Genomic DNA, 25,043 nt, shown 5'->3' on the forward strand with positions numbered 1-25,043 from the left:
CCTGCATCAATTTTAACAGGTCATCTAATCAAAAGCCACTCAGCTGAATTTAACGTAATCAAAGGTTTTGTACCCAAAGGAATAGATTAGTTTACAAACATAAACTCTCTCTCTTTGGGATTCATAAAATAATCTCAAACTACCATACACCTTAACTTAAGTAGCCTCATCAAAGGGTCTTACTTATTACAGTGGGTTCACAGTCACAGAAATGGTTTAAATTTAAGAAGACTTTTCTCTGGGGTACATACAGCTCCAAACCACCACACTGTTGTAATGAAAAGTTCTGAACTTTCATAGAACTATAAAATCTTATGGCCCAAAAGAAATTAGTGCATATATTCACTAAAAGACAAGTATAAAAATGCTCATAAAAGTTTTACTCATAATAGCAAAAAACTGGAAACCACCCAAATCTTCATCAACAAGTAATTGAAAAATAAGTTGTGGACATATATACACATATATATGAATTAGCTACACACAATATGGATGATCTTGAAGACATAAAGATGAGTGAAAGAAGCCAAATACAAGAGACTACTATATGATTTCATTTATATGCCATTCAAGAACAGGTAAAACTAACCAATGGTGCAGAAGTCAGAAAAGTGATTATCTGTGCAGGGGCAAGAGGTGGGGGACTATGACTAAAAAGAGGTACTAAGGAGACCTCTGGGGTGTTGAAATATTTTGTATATTGATATGTATGATGGTTATACTATATATACACATATATATGTAGAATTTAATCAGATTTTACACTTAAGAATTGTGAACTTTACTGTCTATATTTATACTAGAAAAAAAATTAAAATACAAACAAATAAAAATCCTTATGTGCTTTTTATCTTTTACCACCTCTCTCCTCAAATTTGAGCTCTAAAACCATAAAAATTTTATATCATTCTTCTTTATTAGAGAAATTTTGAGTTTACATAGCAATCATGCATAAAATACAGGATTCCCACAAAACATCCCACCACCACCACCCTGCACTGGTGTGGAATATTTGTTACAGTCGATGAAAACACTTTTATAATTGTAATATTAACTATTGTCATTGGTTTGACTTAGGATTCACTATTTGTGTATTGAAGTTATGAGGATTTTTTAAAAATTTTATTGTCACCATATACAATCTAACATTTCCCCTTTTTAAATCACATTCAGATATAGCACATTCAGAGCTCTTAATTGTGGTCACAATGTTGTGCTACAGTTACCAACATCCATTACATCATTCCATCATTCCAAATAGGAAAGGTACATTTTAAGCCTTAAATTCCCAGTTCCTATGTCCACTCCATCCCCTGGTAACCTATATTCTAGATTCTGATTCTATGGGTTTGCTCATTCTAATTGTTTCAAATCAGTGAGATCACAAAATATTTGTCCTTTTGTCTCTGGCATATTTCACTCAACATATGATGTCTTCAAAGTTCATTCATGTTGTTGCATGTATCAGAACTTCATTCTTTTATGTCTGAATAACATTCCATTGTATGCATATACCATGTTTTACTTATCCATTCATCAGTTGATGGATACTTGGATTGTATACATCTTTTGGCAACTGTGAGCAGGGCCTCTATGAACATCTGTGTGGAAATATCTGTTGGAGTCCCTGCTTTCACCTTTTGGGTATATACCAAGTAGTGGGATTGCTGTCATATGGTAGTTCCATACTTAACTTTCTGAGGAATTACCAAATTGTCTTCCAGTGGCTGCACCATTTTACATTGCCATCAGCAATGAATGAGTATTCTTATTTCTTTGAATCCTCTCTAACACTTATCTTCCCTTTTCATAATAGCAGCCAATCTAATGGGTGTGAAATGGTATCTCATTGTGGTTTTGATTTCCATTTCCTGATGGCTAATGACATTGAGCACCTTTTCATGTGCTTTCTAGCCATTTGTATATCTTCTTTGTAAAGATGTCTATTCAAGTCTTTTGCCCATTTTTTAAATGAGTTGTTTGTCCTTTTTTTGATAAGTTGAAAGATTTTTAAAATATATTCTGGATATTAAACCTTTATAAGTTGTGGTATCCAAATATTTTCCCCCATTTGGTATGTTGTCATTTTGCTTTCATGATAAAGTTCTTTGAGGCACAGAAGCTTTTAATTTAGACAAGGTCCCATTTAACTATTTTTTCTTTTGTTGCTGTGCTTTGGGTATAAAGTCTAAGAAACCACTGCTTAACACAAGGTCCTGAATATACTTCCCTATGTTGTCTTCTAGGAGTTTGATAGTTCTAGGTCTCTTTTTTTTTTTTTAAAGATTTTTTTATTTATCTCCCCTCCCCTCCCCCCCCCCCCCCAGTTGTCTGCTGTGTTCTTCTGTGTCCGCTTGCATTCTTGTCAGCAGCACCAAGAATCTGTGTCTCTTTTTGTTGCCTCATATTGCTGCATTAGCTCTCCGTGTGTGCGGCGCCACTCCTGGGCAGGTTGTACTTTTTTCATGCTGGGTGGCTCTCCTTATGGGGCTCATTCCTTGCACGTGAGGCTCCCCTATGCAAGGGACACCGCTGCGTGGCACAGCACTCCTTATGCACATTAACACTGAGTGTGGGCCAGCTCATCACACAAGCCAGGAGGCCCTGGGTTTGAACCCTGGACCTCCCATATGGTAGGAGGATGCTCTATCCGTTGAGCCAAATTCACTTCCCCAGTTCTAGCTCTTATATTTAGGTATTTGATCCACTATGAGATGAATTTTTAAAAATTTTTGGTTTTTGCGAGTTGATTTTTGTATATGATGTGAAGTACGGGGTCCTCCTCCTTTTTTTTTTTTGCAAATGGAGATCCAGTTTTCCCAGCACCATTTGTGGAAGACTATTCTTTCCCAATTGAGTGGTCTTTGCAGACTTGTCAAAATCAGTTGGCTATAAATGTTTGAGTTGATTTCTGAGCTCTCAATTACATTCCACTGATCTTTATGTTTGTCCTTGTGACAGTACTATGCTCTTTTGACTATTCTGGCTTTGTAATAAATTTTAAGATCAGAAGTCTTAAGTTCTCCAACTTCATTCTTCTTTTTCAAAAAGGCTTTGGCTATTCACAGCCCCTAACCATTCCATATAAATTTGATGATTGGCTTTTCCATTTCTGTAAAGAAGGTGGTTGGAATTTTGATTGGGAGTGCATTGAATCTATAAATTGCTTTTGGTAGAACTGACATTACAATGATATTTAGTCTTGCAATTCATGAACATGGTATGTCCTTTCATTTATTTAGATCTTCTTTGATTTCCTTTAGCAATGTTTTATAGTTTTATTATAAAAGTCCTTTATACCCTTGATTAGATTTATTCCTAGATATTTGATTCTTTTAGTTGGTATTGTGAATGGAATTTTTTCTTGATTTCTTCTAGTTTTTCATTGTTGTATATAAAAACACTACTGATTTTAGGGTGTTGATTTTGTACCCTGCCACTATGCTGAATTCATTTATTAGTTCTAGGAGCTTTGACATGGATATTTCAGGACTTTTGATATACAGGATCACATCATCAGCAAAGAGAAAAGGTTTTACTTCTTCCTTTTCAATTTGGATGGCTTTTATTTCTTTTTCTTGCCTAATTGCTCTGGCAAGAACTTCCAGTACAATGCTGAATAATAGTGGTGACAGTGGGCATGCTTGTCTTGTTCCTGTTCTTAGGAGGAAAGATCTCAGTCTCTCACCATTAAGTAGGATGTTTGCTGGGAGCTTTTCATATATGCCCTTATCACCTTGAAGAAGTTTTCTTCCATTCCTAGTGTTTTTATCAAATAGTGCTGGATTCTGTCAAATGCCTCTTCTGCATCGATTGAGATGATCATGTGTTTTTTTCCTCCTTCATTCTGTTAATGTGGTGTATTACATTAATTGATTTTCTTATGTTGAACCACACTTGCATATCAGGGATAAATCCTACTTGATCATGGTACATAATTATTTTAATGTGCTGTTGGATTTGGTTTACTAGTATTTTGTTGAGGATTTTTGAATCTATATTCAAAAAATGTAAGTAGTTTTCTTTTCTTGTGGTATGTTTATCTGGCTTTCAGAAGAGTGTGATGTTGGCCTCATAGAATGAATTAGGGAATTTCCCTTCTCAGTTTTTTAGAAGAGTTTGATCAGAATTGGAGGTAAGTCTTCTTGGGATGTTTGGTAGAATTCCACATTGATGCCATCTAGTCCTGGACTTTTCATTGTTGGGAAGTTTTTTATTACTGATTTAATCTCTTTACCAGTAATTGGTTTGTTGAGATCTTCCATTTCTTTTTGACTTAATGTAGGTAATTTCAGTGTTTCTAAGAATTTGTCCTTTTCTTCTAGGATATCTAATTTATTAGCATACAGTTGTTCATAGTATCTTCTTATATTACTTCTAATTAACTTCAATGCGGTTATAGTGACATCCCCCTTTTCATTTTTTATTTTAATTATTTGTATCCTCTCTCCTTTTTTTTGTCAGTCTAGCTAAGTTTGTCAACTTTATTATTTTTTCAAAGAACCAGCTTTTCATTTTGAAGATTTCCTCTATTTTTTGTTTGTTTGTTTTCTATTTATCTCTGCTCTACCTTTGTTATTTCCATTCTTCTGCTTGCTTTAGGTTTAATTTGCTCTTCTTTTTCTAGTTCTTCCAGTTTTGTTGTGGAAACCCTGAGCAGCAGCAGGTTTAACCTCTGTATTTATCATACAGGAGTTTGGGTTTCCCAGTACATCTCTACTGCTTTCCCCTGGTCTCAGGTGTACTGGCCCTCTTCGATGACAATCATTTCCTACCTCTGACTAAAAGACACACCTCTTCAGGATGATCTGGGCCACATGGTTTGATCCCATGATGTAATTCTTAGGCACTGGCAATTCCTAATTCCTCAGCCTCCTTCCTACAGAGCACTCTTGGGACCCAACTACTCTGTAAAGGCTTCAGCTGGGGCTGCAAGGGGGACCTCAAGGATTGTCTCAGGTGGAGGGCCACTCTCTTCTTGGAGATGGCACTGACGGAACTGGCAGAGACAGGACAGTTCTCTTTCTGGTGGCTGTTTCTAGCTGTACCATGGGAACCAGGTAGACATCCGAAACCATGCTGGGGGCTGGTGGAGTACCACTCACAACTCCATGAAAGGTGCTGAAGTCAAGGTCCAGAGGTTCAACTGGGGAATGTGATACATGAAGAAACCATGATCCCTGGCTTTCAGGATGACCCAGGTCAAGTTCTTGTGCTGCTTCATACAGACCCCTCTGTATGAAGCTTGGAAGATGATGCCCATGTGGACACAAACAAACTGTTCAAAGAGCTTCACATTCTGAAAGTCAATGTGCAACTTGTGATCCTGACTGACAGGGCAGGGATTCCCAGCAATTTTATTCTTATAGATACACATCTTTCAAGTCTGCTGTCAGGGTATTCCACTGTGTGACTGCAAAGGTAGTCAACACAGATAGGGCTAGAACCATAGCAATTTTGGTATTCTTTTGACTCCAGATATTTCCAGAGTTCATCCTTATAAAGGGAAATAGGAGCTGGGAGAATCTTTCTAAGAGGTGATTTTGATGCAAAGAGCATGGAATGGAACCTGAACTCTGTATGCACCTCTGAAGGGCAGAAGGCTAGGATGTCACCTCAGCAGCATATTCAACAAGGAAGCTGTCATGTCAACCCACAGCCAAAGCAGGAAACGCTGGCCAGGTCACTGTGCATGCCTCAGGAAACTGATTGGGTAGGGTCAAGGACAAGCCCACAGTCTTCATTTTTAATGTAAATATTTAGAGCTATATATTTCCCTGTCAGGAGTGCCTTAGTTGCACCCCATAAGGTTTGGCTTGTGTTTTCATTTTCATTTGCCTCAAGGTAGTTCCTAATTTTGCTTTTGATTTCCTTGTTAATCCACTGCTTCTTTAAGTATGTCATTTAATTTCCACATATTTTTGAATTTTGCATTTCTCCTTCTGTTATTTAATCCCAGATTTATTCTGTTGTAGTTGGCAAATATATATGATTTCAATATTTGTGAATTTATTGATATTTGTTTTGTGACCTAATCTATGTTCCATCCTGGAGAATGATCCATGTGTACTTGAGAAGAATGTGTATTCTGTTTTTGTTGGGTGAAGTGCTCTCTGTCTTTTAGGTATAGTTGGTTTAGATTATTATTGAAGTCTTGTATTTCCTTATTAATCTCTGACTCAATGTTCTATCCATTATTGAGAGTCATGAATTAAAACTTCCTACCATTAATGCAGAACTGTCAATTTCTCCCCTCAAATCTGACAGTATTTACTGCAAATATTTTGTGGCTTTCCTGTTAGGTGCATATATATTTGTAGTTGTTACACATTTTTGTTAAATTTTCATATATATAATATAGTATATTGTTTATATATATATATATATATATATATATATATAGTATATACAGTATAAAATAACTGTCTTTGTCCCTCTAAACTGTCTTCTATCTAAAGCCTATTTTATCTGATACTAGTATAACTACCCCTACTCTCTTTTGGTTACTAGTTGCATGGTATATGTTTTATATCCTTTCACTTTCAACCTACCTATATCTTTGAATTTAAGATGAGTCTCTTGCAGACAGCATATAGTTGGATTATGCTCTTTTATCCATTCTGCCAATCTCTGCCTTTTGACTGAAGAGTTTAATCCATTTACATTTAAGTCACTACTGGTAATACAGGACATTCTTCTGTCATTTTGCTCTTTAGTCTTTGTATGTCTTATATCTTTTGCCCTCTTCCATTAATGTCTACTTTTATAAAATTTATTTGATTTTTTGTGTGTTTTACCATATTAAGTGCCTTCTCATTTCTACCTGAATATATTTTTCATCTATTTTCCTTGTGGTTACTATGGGGTTAAAATTTATCATATTTGGTTTTATACCAACTTAACTTCAATAGCATGCATATATACTTTCCTATACTCTTCTGTTCCAGCACCATTTTTTAAAATTTGTTACCACTTATATCTCTATACATTATATGTTCCAAAATATATATTAATCATTATTCCTTATGCACTTGCATTTTAGCACCTGTAGTAAGTAGAGTTATGTACCAAACAATACACTAAAATAATACATTTGGCATTTATAATTACCCAAATGGTTACCTTTACCACAGGTCTTCATTTCTTTATGTTGCTTTGAACCACAGGCTAGTGTCCTTTCCTTTAAGTCTGAAGAACTCCCTTTGGCATTGCATATAGGGCAGGTCTAGTGGTGATGAACTCCCTCAGCTTTTGTTTATCTGGAAATGTCTTATTCTCACCCTCATTTCTGAAAGAAAGTCTAGGGAAGCGGACGTGGCTCAACTGATAGAGCATCCGCCTGCCATATGGAGGGTCCAGGATTCAATCCCCAGCACCCCCTGACCCGTGTGGTGAGCTGGCCCACATGCAGTGCTGCCGCGCACAAGGAGTGCTGTGCTGTGCCACACGGGGCACCCCTGCGTAGGGGTGCCCTATGCTCAAGGAGTGTGCCCCGCAAGGAGCGCCACCCCACATGATAAAAAAGCGCAGCCTGCCCAGACACACGGAGACCTGATGCAGCAAGATGACGCAAAAAAAAAAAAAAGAGAGACAGTTTCCCAGTGCTGCCTGATAATGCAAGTGGATGCAGAAGAACACACAGTGAATGGACACACAGAGCAGACAACAGGGGGAAGGGGAGAGAAATAAATAAAATAAATCTTTAAAAAAAAAAGAAAGAAAGTCTATCCAGATATAAAATTCTTGGCTGACAGTTGTTTTCTTTCAGCACTTTTAAGTATTTCAATCCATTGCCCTCATTCCTCCATGGTTTCTGATGCAAAATGGGCATTCAATCTAATTGGGACTCCCTTGTACATAACATGTTTTTCTTGCAGGTATCAGAATTCTCTCCTTGACCTTTGCATTTGATACTGTGATCCGTATATGGCAGGGCCTACTTTTCTTCATGTTTATATTGCTTGGTGTTCTCTAGACTTCTTGGATGTGCGCATTCACATATTTTCTTAAGTTTCGGAAATTCTCTGTCATTATTTCTTTGAATATTCCTTCTGCCCCTTTCTCTCTTTCCTCCTCTTCTGGGACTCCCATAATGTGTAAATTGGTGTGCTTGATGGTATCCTAGAAGTGTCTTAGGATACTTTTTTCATATATTTTTTTCTTTTTGCTCCTCAGCGTATCTCATTTGCATTTTCTTGTCTTCAAGTTCACGGATTCTTTTTTCTGGCAGCTCCAATTGCACTTGAAGCCCTCCTGGGCATTTTTCAATTTGGTTATTGTGGTCTTCAACTCCAGTAATTGTTCGGTTCCTTTTAAAATTTTTTATCTCTTTACTATGATTCCTTGTTTTCCTGATATCCTTTAGTTTTTTCTCTGTATTTTCCTTCATCTCCTTGACCATTTTTAGGATCATTTTTTTAAAAGTTTTGTTAGGTACGTCCACATTCTATTCTTCTTCGTTAGTGTTTTCTGTATTTTTATCCTCTTTCTTTGGATGGAACATCCTTTCCTGTTTCTTTGTCTTGCATTCTTTGTGCACACTGTACATTTTAATACTTTAAAATGTTAACTCCAAGATTTACTCCCTGAGATGTCTGTTTCATGATTTTGTAACCAGCTGGTGATTTTCTCTTGAGCTTCAGCCCTCCTATGAGGAAGGTCTACCCAAGGCAAATGCAGTATGCAGTGTTTTCCCTATCCTTCTGGGCCTCTGTCTTGTTCTGGAGTTTTGTTTGTTAGTTGTTTATTTAGTTCCCTTTTTACAGGATTTTGGTTGTCCCTTCTGTTTTCCAGAAGACAGACTTCCCTCTCCTGGGTGTCTGATGCTGGCAAGCCTTTCTCCTATACTGTCTGCCTCTAGTTTCTTACACTCCTTTCATTGCCTCAAGCTGCTTGTGCCTGGAGGGCAAATTCTGAGGAGGGACATGCCAGAGAAGACTTTCCCAAGTCAGTCTTTCCCAGCAAAACAGGGCCAGGGTCCCACAAAAGGGGTACAGACCAGCTTCAAAGTGTCCTGGGGAGAATATCAGGAAAGACATTAAGAGCTACTCCAATGGCTCCCCAAAGCTGAGCTTTCCTGGCCTGTCCTGCAAATGTAGCCCTTTAGCTAACTGTCCCCCACAGCCCTGAGGAAGTGCAGTGTCTCTAAGTCTCCACTGGCATTGCCCCTGTGAAACAGTGGCTGCCCCCACCTCAACCCAGGTGGACTGAGGACTTCAAGCTAGCAATTCAGTGATCTGAAATCACTAATCAAAAACTGTGATCAGCGATCAGCCACACATAGGATTTTTATGTCCCTTTTTTCACCAGTGAGCTAGCCATGAGCTGGACCCCACAGCAGCAGTGAGAGTGCAGGATGAGCACTGGTGCCACTACCCAGAGAAAGCACTTTACTGTTGTTTACTGTAACTTATCAGCCTCTTCCTCCTGTTCTTCCCTGGATGCTGTACAGTGTTCTTCTGGACTCCAGGGTTTTAAAATAGTTGTTTCAGATAGTTCCTGCCTATTTTAGCAGAAGGACTGAGTCCTGGAGCTCCCTACTCCACTATCTTCCCACTCCTAATTGACAAATTTATATCTTGATGTCACAAAATCATATTTAGCATTTTAACTAAATACATAAGGTACTAAAGCTGAAAATGCTGTATATAAATTTAAGTCCTACTTTACATAAATTCTTTTTTTAAGTGTGAAATATTGGGCATTTCCATAATTAGACATACGATCGCTCTCACCTACTCTATTTATGATTTCAACATTCATACAATAATAGGCATAAATGTAAGAATTTATGTTTGGTTATAAAAATAATGGAAGAGAGAGCAAGAGAAAATAAAGAAAGAATAATGATACACATTTCTATGAATAGCTTCTAAATGGTTAAAAAAAAAAACACAAAAACCTTTGGGCACATATGTGTATGTATCAGATACTAACCTAGCTGTGCAGTCTTGGGGAAAAAACCAACAATAGAAATGCTAATGAAGGTAGCTAGAGTGCCTGGCATTCTCTAGATTTTTAATTAGCTCAACAATATTCACAAAGCTACTTTGTTTACTAAGCCCAAGATATTTCTTAAAACTTGATAAATCAAAAAGGGAAGTTCCTAGGTTAATTATATATGGGTGACTTATTACTAACATAAGAATAAGTGGGAAGTAGATGTGTCTCAAGTGACTTGGCTCCTGCCTACCACATGGGAGGTCCCTGGTTTGGTTCCCAGTGCCTCCTAAAGAAGACAGCAAGCTGGTGCCATGGGCAGGCATGGCAAGCTGACGTGACAAGATGATGTAACAAGAGACACAAGAAGAAAAACATAATGAGACACAAAAGCAGGGAGCGGAGGTGGCACAAGCAATTAGGCACCTCCCTCCCACATCCGAGGTCCCAGGTTCAGTTCCTGTGCCTGCTAACGAAACAAGGAAGATGAACAGACACGGAAAGTGCAAACATTGAGTGGGTAGTGATTATATGGCTTTTCGGATAAAAGGAATATTCATGTTCTAAAGCCTGGTACAGTAATTGTCCAATTAATAAATAAATTTATTTTTAAAAGACTTTATCTCTTAGGCAAATCCACAGAATGCAGATTAGTGGTTGCCACACAGATTAGAGGAAGGAATGGAGAGTGACTGCCAATGGGTACAGGGTTTATTTTTGGGTGAAAAAAATATTCTAAAACTAGATAATTTTGATGTTTACACAACTCTATGACTATACTAAAAACTAGTAACGTTTATACGTTATTAAAAGGGTGAAGTGTATCTCAAAGCTGTTAATTTTTAAAATTATAAAATAAATATTTTATTTCTAGAGTTAAATATCTAGATTGAGAGAAAATAACCAATACACTGTTATAAAGGCTGAAATTGGTCAATGCCCACACTGTCCATATCAAGTTCTTATTCCATGGTAATTATTCACTAAAATCTTATTAAAATCTTATAAACTGATTATGTTTTATACCTCAATAGAGGATTCTACTTTCCCCCATTCTGATAACTTGAATCATTCAGTCTTACCTTGACAGGTAGTTTCTGCTTTTTCCTTTATGCTTGCCTAAAGGCTCCTGTTACAAGCTACAGATCAAAAACTGAATCTTCTGGAAGAAACACAAAAGCCTCAATAAAAGGCTATACAAGTACTGCAGACGAATGATATTACAAAAACATTATTCATAGGTACAAGTTTCTTGGGACAAGCTGATGTCATCACCATACACCAAAAAAAAAAAGATATTTTTCAAAATGTAGCAAGTAACTATGTCACAGTCCAAAAGCAGACAGGTTTGCAGAAGAAGTAGACTGCTTCTCCCAAAACCAGTATAACAAAAATATCCTAGATCAGGGTTCTTAACCTTTTCTGTGCCACAGACCCCTTTGCCAGTCAGGTGAAAACCACGGACCCCTTCTCAGAATGCAGTGGCAGATAGTATTATGACACTCAACTAGCACTGGGTCTAACAACTACTGTAATTTCAAAGTATAGATGAGCATAAGTGATTTTTTTGAGATATGCAACTGTAATGTGATATAAAATGAATACTATTGTAATTTATTGCATACATTCATAAGTGAAGGAAATGCTAGATTTCAGTTAGAGATCAGAGAAAGATAAAAACTTTATTTTTTTCAATTCAAGCTGAAGGACCCCCTGAAATCTCCCCCCCTTGGGGGTCCAAGTACCCCTGGTAAAGAACTGCCATCCTAGATGGTTTACACTAATGCTTCTAACACTTTTTTTTTTAAAGATTTATTTCTCTTCCCTTCCACCCCCACCCCGGTTGTCTGTTCTGTGTGTCTATTTGCTGCGTATTCTTTGTCCGCTTCTGTTGTTGTCAGCAGCACGGGAATCTGTGTTTCTTTTGGTTGCATCATCTTGTTGTGTCAGCTCTCCTTGTGGGCAGAGCCATTCCTGGGCAGGCTGCAATTTCTTTCACGCTGGTCGGCTATCCTTACGGGGTGCACTCCCTGCTGTGGGGCTCCCCTACGCGGGGGACACCCCTGCGTGGCAGGGCACTCCTTGCACACATCAGCACTGCGCATGGGCCAGCTCCACACGGATCAAGGAAGCCCGACCACTGACCCCCATGTGGTAGACGGACGTCCTAACCACTGGGCCAAGTTGGCCGCCTCTAACACTTGACTTATCATGATTTTATTCTGATTCACCCAGTCATTTCTCTCTTATCATGGATGATAATGTAGAGGAACTGCCCCACACCCTTGCCCCAGAAACCTTGCATGTCTCCACAGAAGACAAGAAAACAAGCCTCAACCACAGGCTGACCAAAGACGTGGCAGATGCCCTACTATTCTCCAGAATATGGACAGATAAGCAGTTTTATGAATGAAGAGCTGCTCCAAGGCTATTTCTCACTCACCTTCCTATTTTGCAGGCAGCTGCCATGAGGCACTTTCTCATCACCTCCCCTGGTTCCAAAGAGGTAAGAGATTTTCCATCTTATCCCCTCCTTAGGGTACACTTGCAGGCTAAAACATTGCTTAGCTAAGAATGGAACCTACTCCTCGGCAAGATGCTCCCCACAACAGAGGCTGCCTATCAACCAGCCCCTTTGGCTTCAGTACTGTGTGGGACAAGGTGCATGGTGAGCTGACACCATGCTCATTTCTATTTCTTGTCTAGGTAACAGTAAATTTGTTGACTCTTACTGGCTGTACCTACCAGCATGCTTGAGAGATAACCTGCATAGGTGCAGGCCTTGCCTGTGCCTCCTCTGGTCTTTCTCCTCAAACCATATAAGCTTATAGAGGGTCCAACTAAGCCTTGATTTAACTCCCTACCTTCTATCCCGATCTATCGGACATGAGTTTTGTGATTTTTATATTCATCCCAACAAATGGGACTTGGACACTGACATCCTAGATGGCTTATCTTATTTCATAATAGTTTCTCTTTACAAATTACTAATTGTAAAATCTGACAGATGCCTATATCCCTCAAAATACTTTTATCATTATCCTTTATATATTTTTATACCTCCTAGAATATATTCAGTTTGCAGAAACTCAGTTTATCTACAACCATATCAATTTTTGCTTGGTTTCTTTTATCCCTTAAGCCAATCCTAGAATTTATCAATATTTGATCCAATATAAATTCCTTCAGGAATGGAACTTGGTACAAATATATGAGCAATTTTATTAATTTTAATTAGCCTAACATTCTCTATAGCCCCATTAAACCTTTATAAATTGGGTTTAACTCTATGTAATGTGTCTATCCCGAGTTAACTGAGACTCCTTTTTTACTCACTTTTATTACAAGTAATTCCTCTTTTATTTCTGAAACTATATGTGGCCATCTTGATCTTTAATTTCTGAATCAACAACACGCTTAATCATGTTTGCCTTATCAAAACCTAATTTGACTATGGAGGTAATAAGTGTTTGTAACAATGTAATAATTAGACAGTTTTAGATATTTCATCCCCAAATTCCTTCAGGGAAACATCCTTCTCTAAAATTATCTGAAGGGACACTCCCTGGAGAAAACTCTGATATTCCCTTTAGGCTAGGATCATTAGGTCTGTACTTTCAACTTTCAACTGTGAGGGTCATATAACTTGAAAAAGTTATTTAAAAATCTGTTCCTACATTGGTGGAGAATAAAATTCACACTGCAAAGCCCTAGAAAAACAAAAAATAAATCTAAAGTCATTGATAGAAGCAGTTAGCATAACAGCATCATCCTCAACTTCTTGTTGGCAAGTCAAGAAAAAAATATTATTAATAACATGTCCTACTGCTCACTGAATAATATCATAGGCGAAGGTTCACCAACTTGCATTCAAACTGAAAGAAGAGACCACTGAGCTATCAAAGGTGGGCTCAGGAGGACTCTAAGATCTGTTCTCCTAGTCAAAGGGAGGGACTCTCTGGTCATGTCTCCAGAGTGCCTTCCAGTCTCTGCTTATAAGTCACAGTGATTTTTATTTGTTTCATAGTCTCCAGGGTCCTATGTGTACTGCACAGCTGTGATTTCATCAGACGGTACAAAAATTTATTTTGCAACACGAGGAAAATAAAGCGACTCTGATATTTAATCAGACTAAATACTAAGGCCTTCAGTCAGAACTCCTACAAAGATAACCCATACAACAGTGAACACACAATCTGCTGTTCTGTATCTACAGGACTAAGAGAGAACCGAAAGAGGGAACTGTTAAAATACAGCTGCTAAGCTCCCAGCATGTGCATGCATAAGTCCTAACAGTATGACTCTGGGCCTGATGGACTTCTTCACAACCCAGCTCAAGCCTCTTTGTAAAGCAATACCTGTGCTTTTGTGACAAAAGCTGAATAAAATTAGAAGAGTTTCTAAACATGAAATGATCCAATCAGAACTTAACACCTAGAATCCCTTCTGACATGTAATAAGCTAATTTTCCTCTTAGTTATCCCTTCTACTTTCAGCATAGCGGGACACCACCAAGCCTACCAATATACACATTGTGGGAAACCCAAAAGGAGAAGAAAGACAGACACAGGCAGAGAGGATATTTAGAGAAATAATGACTGAAATTTCCTAAATTTACAAAAGACATGAATATACACATCTAAGACTCTCAATGAACTCCAAACAGTATAAACCCAAATAGATCCATACTGTCACACATTATAATCAAATTGTCAAATATGAAAGATAAAGAGAAGTCTGAAAGCTGCCAAGAGAGAAACAATTAGTCACATACAGGGGAGTTTCAATATGATTAAGTACCAATTTATCATCAGAAACCATGGAGGCAAGAAGGCAGTGGGATGATATATTTAAAACTTAAAATGTTGAAAGCAAAAATTTGCCAACAAAGATTTCTATATCCAGCAAAACTGTCTTTCAAAAACACAGCATGGATTAAAATATATCCAGATAAACAGAATCTGAGGGACTTCGTCACCACTAGACTAGTCTGACAAGAAATGCTAAAAAGATTTCTGCATGCTGAAAGTAAAGGACAATAAACAATAGATTGAAACACATGAAGAAATAAAAATCTCCAGTAAGGGAAAGACATGGGTAAGTATAAATGACAGTAATACTATATTTTTGGTTTGTAACCCTACCTTTTACTTCCTACAGGATCTAAAAGTCAAATGCATAAAGTATAATGATAAATCGATGGCTTTGAACACAATACATTAACATGAAATTTGTGACAAGACCCACATAAAGGTGTGGGGGGGGGGGGTGCAGATGGGGTATAGGAACATAGTTTGTAATTACTACCAAAGTTTGGTTGGTATCAAAGCAAACAAGACTGTTATTGATTTAGGATGTACATTTAAGCCCCAGAGTAACTACAAAGAAAATACCAGAGTATATGAAGCTCACAGAGACACAAAGTAATACACAGGTAGGCAGGGGCAGAGGGCAAGGGAGGTGGGAATTTAATACATAATAGGTGTATGGTTGCTAGTTAGGGAGAAGAAAAAGTTTTAATAATGGAAGGTAGGAAGGGTATCACAACATTGTGAATGTAATTAATCCCACTGAATGCCATGCTTGGGAATAGATGAAGTGGCAAAGTTTATGTTTTATATATGAGCCCACAATTAAAAAAAAAAAAGAGCAGTTAAAGAGACTATGTTAATCAAATGCAATACATGATGCTTGATGGTATCTAATAAGAGTAAAGGCTCAAAAAGATATTTTTGGGACATATGAAAATTCGGAATATAGACTATAAGCTTTATATATGCATATATTTTCTGTGTTCTGTAAATTTGAAAGTATTTCAAAATAGTTTTTGGAAAAAAACAAAGTAAAGCAAAAAATATATGTAACATCATTTTACAATAGACAAAGTTTGCTCTTTGCCAAGAGTAATAGTCATCTGCTGAAACTGTTCTTGCTAAAGTGGTGAAATGACTATCATTTGAGTTGATACATGGCTTTGCAGTCAAGTAACACCACAGAACTCATTCACCTCAAAAAAGATATAAGATGTAATGTGGGGGCATTTTCGGGACTTGGAGTTGTCCTAAATGATATTGCTGGGATAGATGCTGGTCATTACATATCCTGCCATAACCCACTGAATGTACTGGGAAAGTGTAAATTACAATGTGAACTATAATCCATGCAGTGCAGCAGTGCTCCAAGATGTATTCACCAAATGCAATAAAAATGTGCCACAATGATGAAGGAGGCTGTTGATGTGGGAGGCATGGGGGTGGGGTGGGAGGGGGTATGTGGGAACCACTTAAATATTATAATTTTTTTGTGATCCATGTACCTTCAGAAAAATACAATTTAAAAAAAGAAGACAAAAAAAGATACAAGAATGCCCTCAGAAAATTCAACCATAAAACCAAAACAAGGTGAACCAGGACAGAGAATAAAAACCAGGCACAAGGGAGCAAGTAAAAGATGACTGTAACTAAATTCAAGACAGTAACATGCAACAAAAAGATGTATCTATCAGATATATTTGGTCAGCAATGGAAGTAATGAAAAAAAGACAGGTAGAGAGACAAATATGGGTAGTACCCATATAAGCACTGCCCAGGAGAGGGAATATTTTGTGAGGAAGATATAAGCAAATATCCACTTGACAAGTACATTATGGAGATGAGAATATTGCTTTTTATAGCCTGATGTCCTTTGAACTTCATTCATTTTAATAATCAACTCCGTTGTTCTCATCCCAAACTCTGGTTCCTTAAGCAACTTTTGATAATTTGGTTTTCCATATAACATTCTACATGGAAACAATACACTCCCAGATGCAAAGATCTAGTCATTTTAAGTTGTCATTCTGTTGCGTATATATTTTCTTATGATGGGGATGTATAGTCCTGAATAAAAATGTGAGCTCTGGAGTCAGATTACTGATTTATTCTATGACCTTGGGAGATTTACCCATCTCTTAGTGTACATCTTCTCATTTGTAGAAAGGGGAACTAATAACAGTACTTACTTCCTAAGGTTGTTGTAAAGATTAAATAATTCATGTAAAGCACTTAACACAGTCCTTGTCATATTTTAAATGCCAAATAATTCTTAGCCATGTTATTATTTTTAAGCAAGAACTGAGCTTTACTGAGACTGATCAGTTTAAGCTGCACAACTTCAGGGGGCATGATGCACAAAACACTATTCCAATAGTCCGAACCAAAGGCTTGAAAGGGTGAATTCAAGGTCAACCACTCCCTGTAGGGTTCTAGAGCAGCAAAACAGCCACGCTGTCCAGGTGAAACCTGATTTCACCACAGAACAAGGGGTCACAAACTCAAGATGCCTTGAGTGGTTAGGCAGGCCACCTAAATGAAGGAAGCAGACCTCAGGTGGTGAGCTTGCAAAGAAAAGTACCAGGACTGTGCAAAGTGAAGGACACAAGTCAAGCCTAAAAGCACTCAAACACAAATACTTCAAAGCATCCTATTGGGCTAACAAGTATGTGCACAAAATTTAGCCCCGAAAGTTACCAGTGTGCAAATCCTGCAGCACCCCTCCTTTCATTCATAAAACGTCCTAATTTAGTACAGCCTGTGGCCTATTTTCAACCCTTACTTTCCTTTATCTGCTCTGTGATCATTCCTTCCATGAAATTTTCTCCTCCCTGGGCTTCCAGCTAACTTCTGTCCTCTTCAAGGTCTACTAAACACAGCTAGGTGATCTCTCATTCATTTCAACTAATATCTTTATCCCCAGTTCTAGCAACTCTCAGAAACAGCTCATTAATTTTTGTCTGCTTCCTCATTGCCAGTGTTTTTGATCAGGTCCTAATGATTCTATTTATAGTTATTCACAGTAGCTCTGACCATTACAAATCCTATTGGTTCTACTTCCAAATGATATCCAGTATTTTTCATCCCCCTGGCCTAATCCATCATCACTTCTCACTTAGAGCAGCAGCAGCTTCCTTTTCACCACCCTATAGCAAAAGCCAGCGTGATCCTGCCCTTCAAACCCTCCAGTTGCTCCCACATCACTCAATGAAATCCAAGGTCACAGTGGCTTTCACAGCACCCTGGTTATCTCTAACTTCATCTCTTACTACCCTCCCTCTCACTCACTCTTTTCTCTAGCCACTTTGCTCACTTGTTTTTCCAAAATCACATCAGGCTCATTTCTAGCTCTTGAGCTATTTCTACCTCTTGTTCCATCTTTCTGGAATGCCCTTTCCAATTGCCCTCTTATTTCAGGGGTTTGCTCAAGTGTTATTTTTTCAGTAAGTACTTTCCTTAAACATCCTATTTAAAATAGAAATACCCTCACCACACCCGCAGGACTCTCCATCTTCCCTTCTGCTTTATCACCATCTTTTTTTTTTAGGTACCAGGGGCTGGGGATTGACCCCAGGACCTCCCATGTGGGAGGGGGGAGCTCAACCACTTGACTCACATCTTCTCTCCATTTTTTCATGTTTGCTTATCTATTGTCTATCTCTCTCAAGAAAATATGAGCTACAGTAGAACAAGGATTTCTTTTTTTGTCTTTACTGTTGTCTTCCCTGTGCCTAGAACAACGCTTATTAAAGTACTTCATATTTAATGAAAATAATTGAAAAGCCTCCTAACTTGTCTTCCTTCTACTGATCTCTCCTTCTGTAGCCCACTTCCTCCTAGGCTCCAGGTATATCAGGAAAAAAAATGCATCTGATCATTCTCCTGCTTGAAAAACTTTGATGGGCTCCCTACATCTTTGAAGGTCTGGCCCCAAATTCATTTAAGTCTTATTCCTCATTCCCCAAAATACGTTGTACACTTTCCACATACGAACACTTATCAGTCCTGAGCCTACCATTTCATTTCATTTCTCCCTATTTTTCATATACTTCTCTCTCCGCTTGGCCAAATTTTTATTCACCTTCTGGTCTGGGCTATTCTGTGACACCTTCCTGAAGTCCCCACCTATGCCCCACCGCACTCAGTTCATACCACCATTAGAGTACTTGCACTATACCTCTACAGTTACCAATTTGCTTCTTCTACTAGATTATAAGATTCTGGAGTTCAAGTTCAGTGATTTGCATTCGCACTTGTTTCCCTGATTCTTAACACTATGAAAGTAAAAAATAAAAGTCTACTGATTGAAAATTTAATGAATGAAACTTTATAACTAATGAAAGAATTTGTTTATGAGGGTGTTATGAAAAGGACATGTCTTCCTAAGAGTCAGTGTCTTTCAACATCAAGATGTATGACTTGAGTTTTTTAACATTTGCTAAAGAAAACCTCACTCTGGTAGTTTCAAATCTCAACTAAATCAGTGAATTCAGAAATAAAGTAATAGCCTAGTGAGGGAAGGCATTTACTCCACTAATTTACAAACCAGATATTGTATGGAGCATACTCTGATGTGAAAAAGACATCTGCAATTTTTTAAAATTAAAATGACTGACTTTAAAAATGGGAAAGGAGATTTTAGATAATCTAGTTAACTGCCTTATTTTACAAATGAGAAAAAATAGCCACGAAAAAGAGAAAAACATTAAGTAAATATAGAGGAAAGACCAGAGCACAACCTAGGTCTCAATCAGAATGCAGGGCTCTCTCAAATGTTACAAATGCAAACCACTCAAGAACTGAAGGCTAGCACTTATTCCTTTACGTCCCTGTGCCAACTTAATGAAGAATGAAAATACTGTGTGTAGGAGTTTGCATACCAGGGTTCTTATCCAGGCTCTATCTGTGGGATCTAGGACAAATCACTGAACCTTGTAAGACTATCTTGACTACCTACCTCTTGGAATTTATGTGAGAATCAAATGAAAGTCCCGTCACAAATGGAAAGTATAATTTCCCATTCTCATCCCTTCGGATTCTCTAGTGCAGTCTCTTGGCAAGGTTTCAATTAATATAGGGGGTGGAGGGGTCATAAACTATTACAATTCTAATGAGTTGGATTTTTCATGTCCTTGCTTTATAGGAGGAAAGAAAGTAGGGAGGAGAGAAAGACTGGAAAAGTTATTTAAAATTGGCAAATACCTTCCTCCCAAAGGAACATATTATCCATAACTCCTACCAATTAAAGACTCTTTGGGAATCACAGGCTTTACTACTGTACATGTGAAAATGATCTTTTTGCCCAGTGTGGACCCTATAAAACTTTTTGTCTTTAGCATATCTCAAAAAAATATATAATAGTTACTTGGGTATATATTTATTTTTCCCACTCTACTATAAAGTTATCAAAAGCTCATAGTATTTAGCCTTTAAGACAGGGGTTCTTAACCTTTTTTGTTCCACAGGCCCCTTCGCCAGTCAGGTGAAAACCACAGATCCCTTACTAAACCCATACTATACTGTGTATTATTTAATAAATATATCACACCCACAGCAACACGTCCACACAAGAATAATGTTTTTTTGAATTTCAATTCCAGCTCACACACCCCTTGTTAAAAACCCCTGCTTTAAGAGTTGTTTGTGAATTATTTTAATTGGGTCAACATCCAGCTGAAGAATAACATTAGATGGCTGGCACTGTGCCTGATTGTGAACAGAATTGAAGAGACTAGGAATACATCTCCTTTTCACTTCCCACCTTCTTCCTCTCTATCTCCATTATTTATTTCTAAGGACTTTTAGAAACTAGGCTCTAGGCCTATATAGAAATCCTCTACTAGCATTCTACATGGCCACATAATTATTAATAGGTATTTTTATATTAACAACATTTTAGCGCCACACATAAAAATAATGAAAGTACATTCATGGGTATTTTTTAAGCTAATTCATTTGGCAATCAAATCTAGTGCAAAATGTTCATCATATAAAACGTACAAGAAAATAAGTTTTTCTTAAGAAAAAATTACTTGTCTGTGAATTACATTTCCATTGAGGATACCATTCACATGTAAATTATAATAGTAATATTTTAATTTGAATAATACGGAAGCAGATTGTAAATCTAAATCACAGATTCATTTTTTTCTATACCCATCATGTATATATTATGTAATTTTCAAAAATCTCAGGAAACACCTAGTTCCAAATACTCCTCTCTGCCTAATTCACAGAAATATGTATTACAGTATAAAACAACTATAATATAGAGGCACAAAACATTTGGGGATTTCATGCATTAGTCCATTTTCCCCCAACTTTCTTAAGAATCAGCTGGGGAGCCTATTAAAAATACAGGTTATCAGACCCCTCCACTAGAGATTCTAATTCAGTTCTGGGAAGGACAAAAGTCTTTATGCCTCAAAGTCAATCTGATTCTGATGATTAGTTAAGATTTGGAAACACTGGTCTAATATAATGACCCTTAATTTACCATGTATTACAATCACCTAAGGAGTTAGAAACTCTTAAAGCCTACCCAGTAGCCAAACCAATGGAAATGGCTTTTTTTAAAGCTTCTCGAAGACTGAGAATCACTTATCTTCTAGAACTTGAAAAACTTTTGTTGAACCCTCATTAGGAAATTAGGGTAACCTCATCTAAACGTCCTTATTAATATTTTGCCAATACTTTCATAGTTTGTAACAAATGTTTTGCAACAATGCAAGGTGTTGGTATGACTGTTTTTTAAGTTCACAACTTTCACTATATACTTATTATATACATTTACATATGAATGAAATACTTCAAATTTTTAAAAAGGAAAAAAACTGGGGAAAAAAAAGAAATGAGTCTTGCTCCAATTCAAAAAGCAAAGTAGTAGGAAAGCTGGAACTAGAACCAATTCTCTTAACTCCTAGTTCACTTTGCTTTTTGACAGTTGTTTTTCAGGTAAGTTGACAATAAACTATGAAAAAGATAAACCACCTCTTTTTGACTCACTATTACTGCCACTTAACTATTGGATAAGTGAAAATTGAGCTAACCTGTTCCAGAAATCACTCAAAAGTATTATTTTCTTAGTCCTAATATAAAACAAAAATAGACTAAATATCACTACTAATCTGCAGTTACGAGTATTAAGCTGTTAATATACCTTACAATTTTTAAAAAATAATTTTTATTTTTTAACTTCTAAATCAGTATTTTAATTTTTCAGTTTTTAAAGGGGCTCATCAAAGTTCTTTACTGCAAAATTATTTTGATTCCTAATTCGGTGGCATGCTTTCTTCATATTCTTCGTGTAGAATTACTGCTGCTCTGTGAGCCAACAGGTGAGAACAGATATTTCTTGCACATGAGGAATGAATTTTAGGTAATATTAGCAAAATTTTATCTTTGGTTTAATCACAGATATTCAGCAGGGGAAACTTCTTGAGGTATTAATTAACCCATTACAGAAATATCGCCATTTTAATAACAAGATAATGTAAAAAAAAAAAAAAAATCAAGAAAAATGTGTCAAGTTCAAGTTTATGTATCCATAATTTTCATTTTAAGAGTGCATTGTGCTTTCTAAAAATTACTACCCATTTAACTGACTTGTCTTTTAGGGATCTACTTTAATTGTCACAAAACTGACTTGTGAAAATTTAATGTTTATCCTTTTCAGGATTGCCAGATATTCAAATATTTCGAATTTCAATGATCTCTGTGATTTCTTCTTCTGGGAAAAATAAAATTGTTTGGAATGCTTTACTAAAAGCACTAAAAGTAGATCACATTACTCTGTAGGTGAACTACTTCAGCAATCTATACAGTCTAAACTATGTTGCTTTTGATTACCTCTAGTTACAAAAGTGTAACTGCAAGGTTCTAGAGTTTGAAATTAATATTCTAAATGAGAATCAGATGCAATTGATTTTGTTCCAGAAATTTTAATCAATGAAAGCCCTTTTAAAAAAACGATTAAACTAGGTATGAATGTAAATTACAAATATAACCCAAACTTCAGTGCGCTATTTGCGCTGTTTAAAATATGTAAATACCCCCAAACCATTAAATGGAACCAAGATCGTACCTCCTATGGCATCGCAAAAAATAAATCTCAGAATCCCAGTTAAATGTGCAAAATCGGGGTAGAATAAATAATCCACTGTGTTTTTAACTTTAGGAGAAAATTGTGCTACACAAAGGCTTGCAAAGCATTAAGTATTTTGTGTTAAAATTTTAAACTTGAAACTTGCCATTTCATTTTGGGGTTGCTTCGAAATTTCCTAAAGCCAAACAAGTTTATTTTTAGTAGTGTACGAGGGCCCCAAACACCAGAACGCCAGGTAGTAACGTGCTGGGCGAGCGGACCTGAGCGCGGCGCGGGCCGGGCGGGCGACCGTCCCCGGGACCCCGGGGCGCGGGCCGGCCGGGGCGGGGGCCGGGGGCTGGCGGGGCCGGGGGCTGGCGGGGGCGGGGGCTCGCCGGGGCGGGGGCGGGGGCGGGGGCCGGCGGGCCGGGGCGCGGGGCAGGGGGCGGGGGCCGGGGGCTCGCCGGGGCGGGGGCGGGGGCCGGCGGGGGCCGGGGGCTGGCGGGGCGGGGGCGGGGGCCGGCGGGGGCCGGGGGCTCGCCGGGGCGGGGGCGGGGGCCGGGGGCCGGCGGGCCGGGGCGCGGGGCAGGGGGCGGGGGCCGGGGGCTCGCCGGGGCGGGGGCGGGGGCCGGCGGGGGCCGGGGGCTGGCGGGGCGGGGGCGGGGGCCGGCGGGGGCCGGGGGCTCGCCGGGGCGGGGGCGGGGGCCGGGGGCCGGCGGGCCGGGGCGGGGCAGGTGGGGTCGGGGCCCTGCGGGTCTCCCGGGGGAGGGCGCCGGGGGGCTGGCGGGGTGGGGGCTCGCGGGGCGGGGCCTCGCGGGGGGCGGGGCGCGGGCCGCGGCGGGGGCGGGGGCTCGCGCGGGGCGACCCAGGCCCCCGGGGCGCGGGCCGCGTGGGGGGCCGGGGGCCCGCGGGCCAGTCCGAGGCATGCAGGGGCGCCCGGGCCCGCCCGCCCGCCCAGACCCTCCTCTCTTCCGACAGAAAGACAGACAAGAAGGGTTCCCGACCTGTCGTGCCCTGCGTGTTCAGAGTCTGTCATGTTTGGTCAAGAACGGGGCGGGGCCGCGGGCGGGCCGCGAGGAGGCCGCTGCGCCGCCCGCGGGCACCTGCTCCCGGCCGCCGCCGCGAGGCGACGAGGTGGTAAAGACTCACGGTTACTAGTGAGCGACAAGACACAGACTTTCCAGTCTATTAACAACCACGCAGAGAGACGGGGCTCTCACTGCACACACTGGGCCGCGGCCCGCGCCACCGGCGCAACGCTCGAGTCTGTCCGCGCGGGAGGCTGAGGCGTGGGAGCGGGCGGGCGGCGCAGCGACGCGGGGGCCGGGGCAGAGGCCGGCGCGGCGCCTTCTCCGCGCCAACATGGCGGCGCCGCGCTCGGGGCGCGACAAGATGGCGGCGCCGCGCTCGGGGCGCGACAAGATGGCGGCGCCGCGCTCGGGGCGCGACAAGATGGCGGCGCCTTCTCCGCGCCAACATGGCGGCGCCGCGCTCGGGGCGCGGCAAGATGGCGGCGCCGCGGCCGCTGCGCCGTCGCGGGCCGCGCGCGTGGCTATTGGCGGAGCCCGCCCGTCAGTCATCCCGGAGGCTCCCGGAAACCAGGGCCGCCTGAACCTTCGGCGGCGGGGGCGGGCTGGGGGTAGACCCCTGTGGCGTCGCCTGTAGAAACAACAAAAGAACCTGCTTCTGCGGTCTTGGGTAGTGCGCTGAGACTGGCGATTAGTGCTCAGGGTCGCCTTTTAAGGAAAATTGTACCATGACGTGCGACCCTTTCTGATATTTAATACTGTATTTGCCTACTTATTAATTGACGATAAACATTAAAAGCAGCTGTAAAAGTAAATAACGTAAACAAACTATTTTGCAAAAACTAACTTCATATAAAATGCATAAGGCTATTTTATAAATAAATATAGCCAGGCACTAAATGTTACACTTATTGTGGACTGTAGAAAAAAATGTTAATGACAAGTCAATTTTTCTGCCTATTTAATGTTACTTAGAGCAAAAGAAAAGGTCTTTGCTCTTTGTTAAAATGATTGGTTTACTAGTTAATCCTCCCAAATATCTCGCTTTGCCTTTGCTTAATGGGATGCATGCATTTTGCTAATGCATTATTATTGTGCGTTCAGAGGCAACTGCAACGAGTAAATTAAATTCAAAAATGTTAATGTGGGTTATGCCTTTAGGGTTTTCAGGAAGATGTTGTT

The 25,043-nt window shown here is 39.6% G+C and overlaps 1 protein-coding gene and 1 pseudogene across 2 annotated transcripts in view; both read right to left on the reverse strand.

Moving 5' to 3' along the window:
* The window catches only part of ZC3H6 (zinc finger CCCH-type containing 6), a 94,774-nt gene extending 70,532 nt beyond the window's left edge, over window positions 1-24,242 (reverse strand). Inside the window, exon 1 of one of the 2 annotated variants that reach the window (XM_071208696.1) lies at window positions 23,838-24,242. In XM_071208696.1, coding sequence (XP_071064797.1) covers window positions 23,838-23,869 — 32 coding nt within the window. In that variant the 5' untranslated portion in view covers window positions 23,870-24,242. The remainder of the gene's footprint in view (window positions 1-23,837) is intronic. The other variant, XM_071208697.1, reaches the window with a different exon arrangement.
* LOC139436734 (small ribosomal subunit protein mS40 pseudogene) lies at window positions 4,728-5,737 on the reverse strand (annotated as a pseudogene).
* Window positions 24,243-25,043: the final 801 nt, after the last annotated feature.

Source organism: Dasypus novemcinctus, chromosome 17, assembly GCF_030445035.2.
Source record: "Dasypus novemcinctus isolate mDasNov1 chromosome 17, mDasNov1.1.hap2, whole genome shotgun sequence".
Taxonomy (NCBI): Eukaryota; Metazoa; Chordata; class Mammalia; order Cingulata; family Dasypodidae; genus Dasypus; species Dasypus novemcinctus.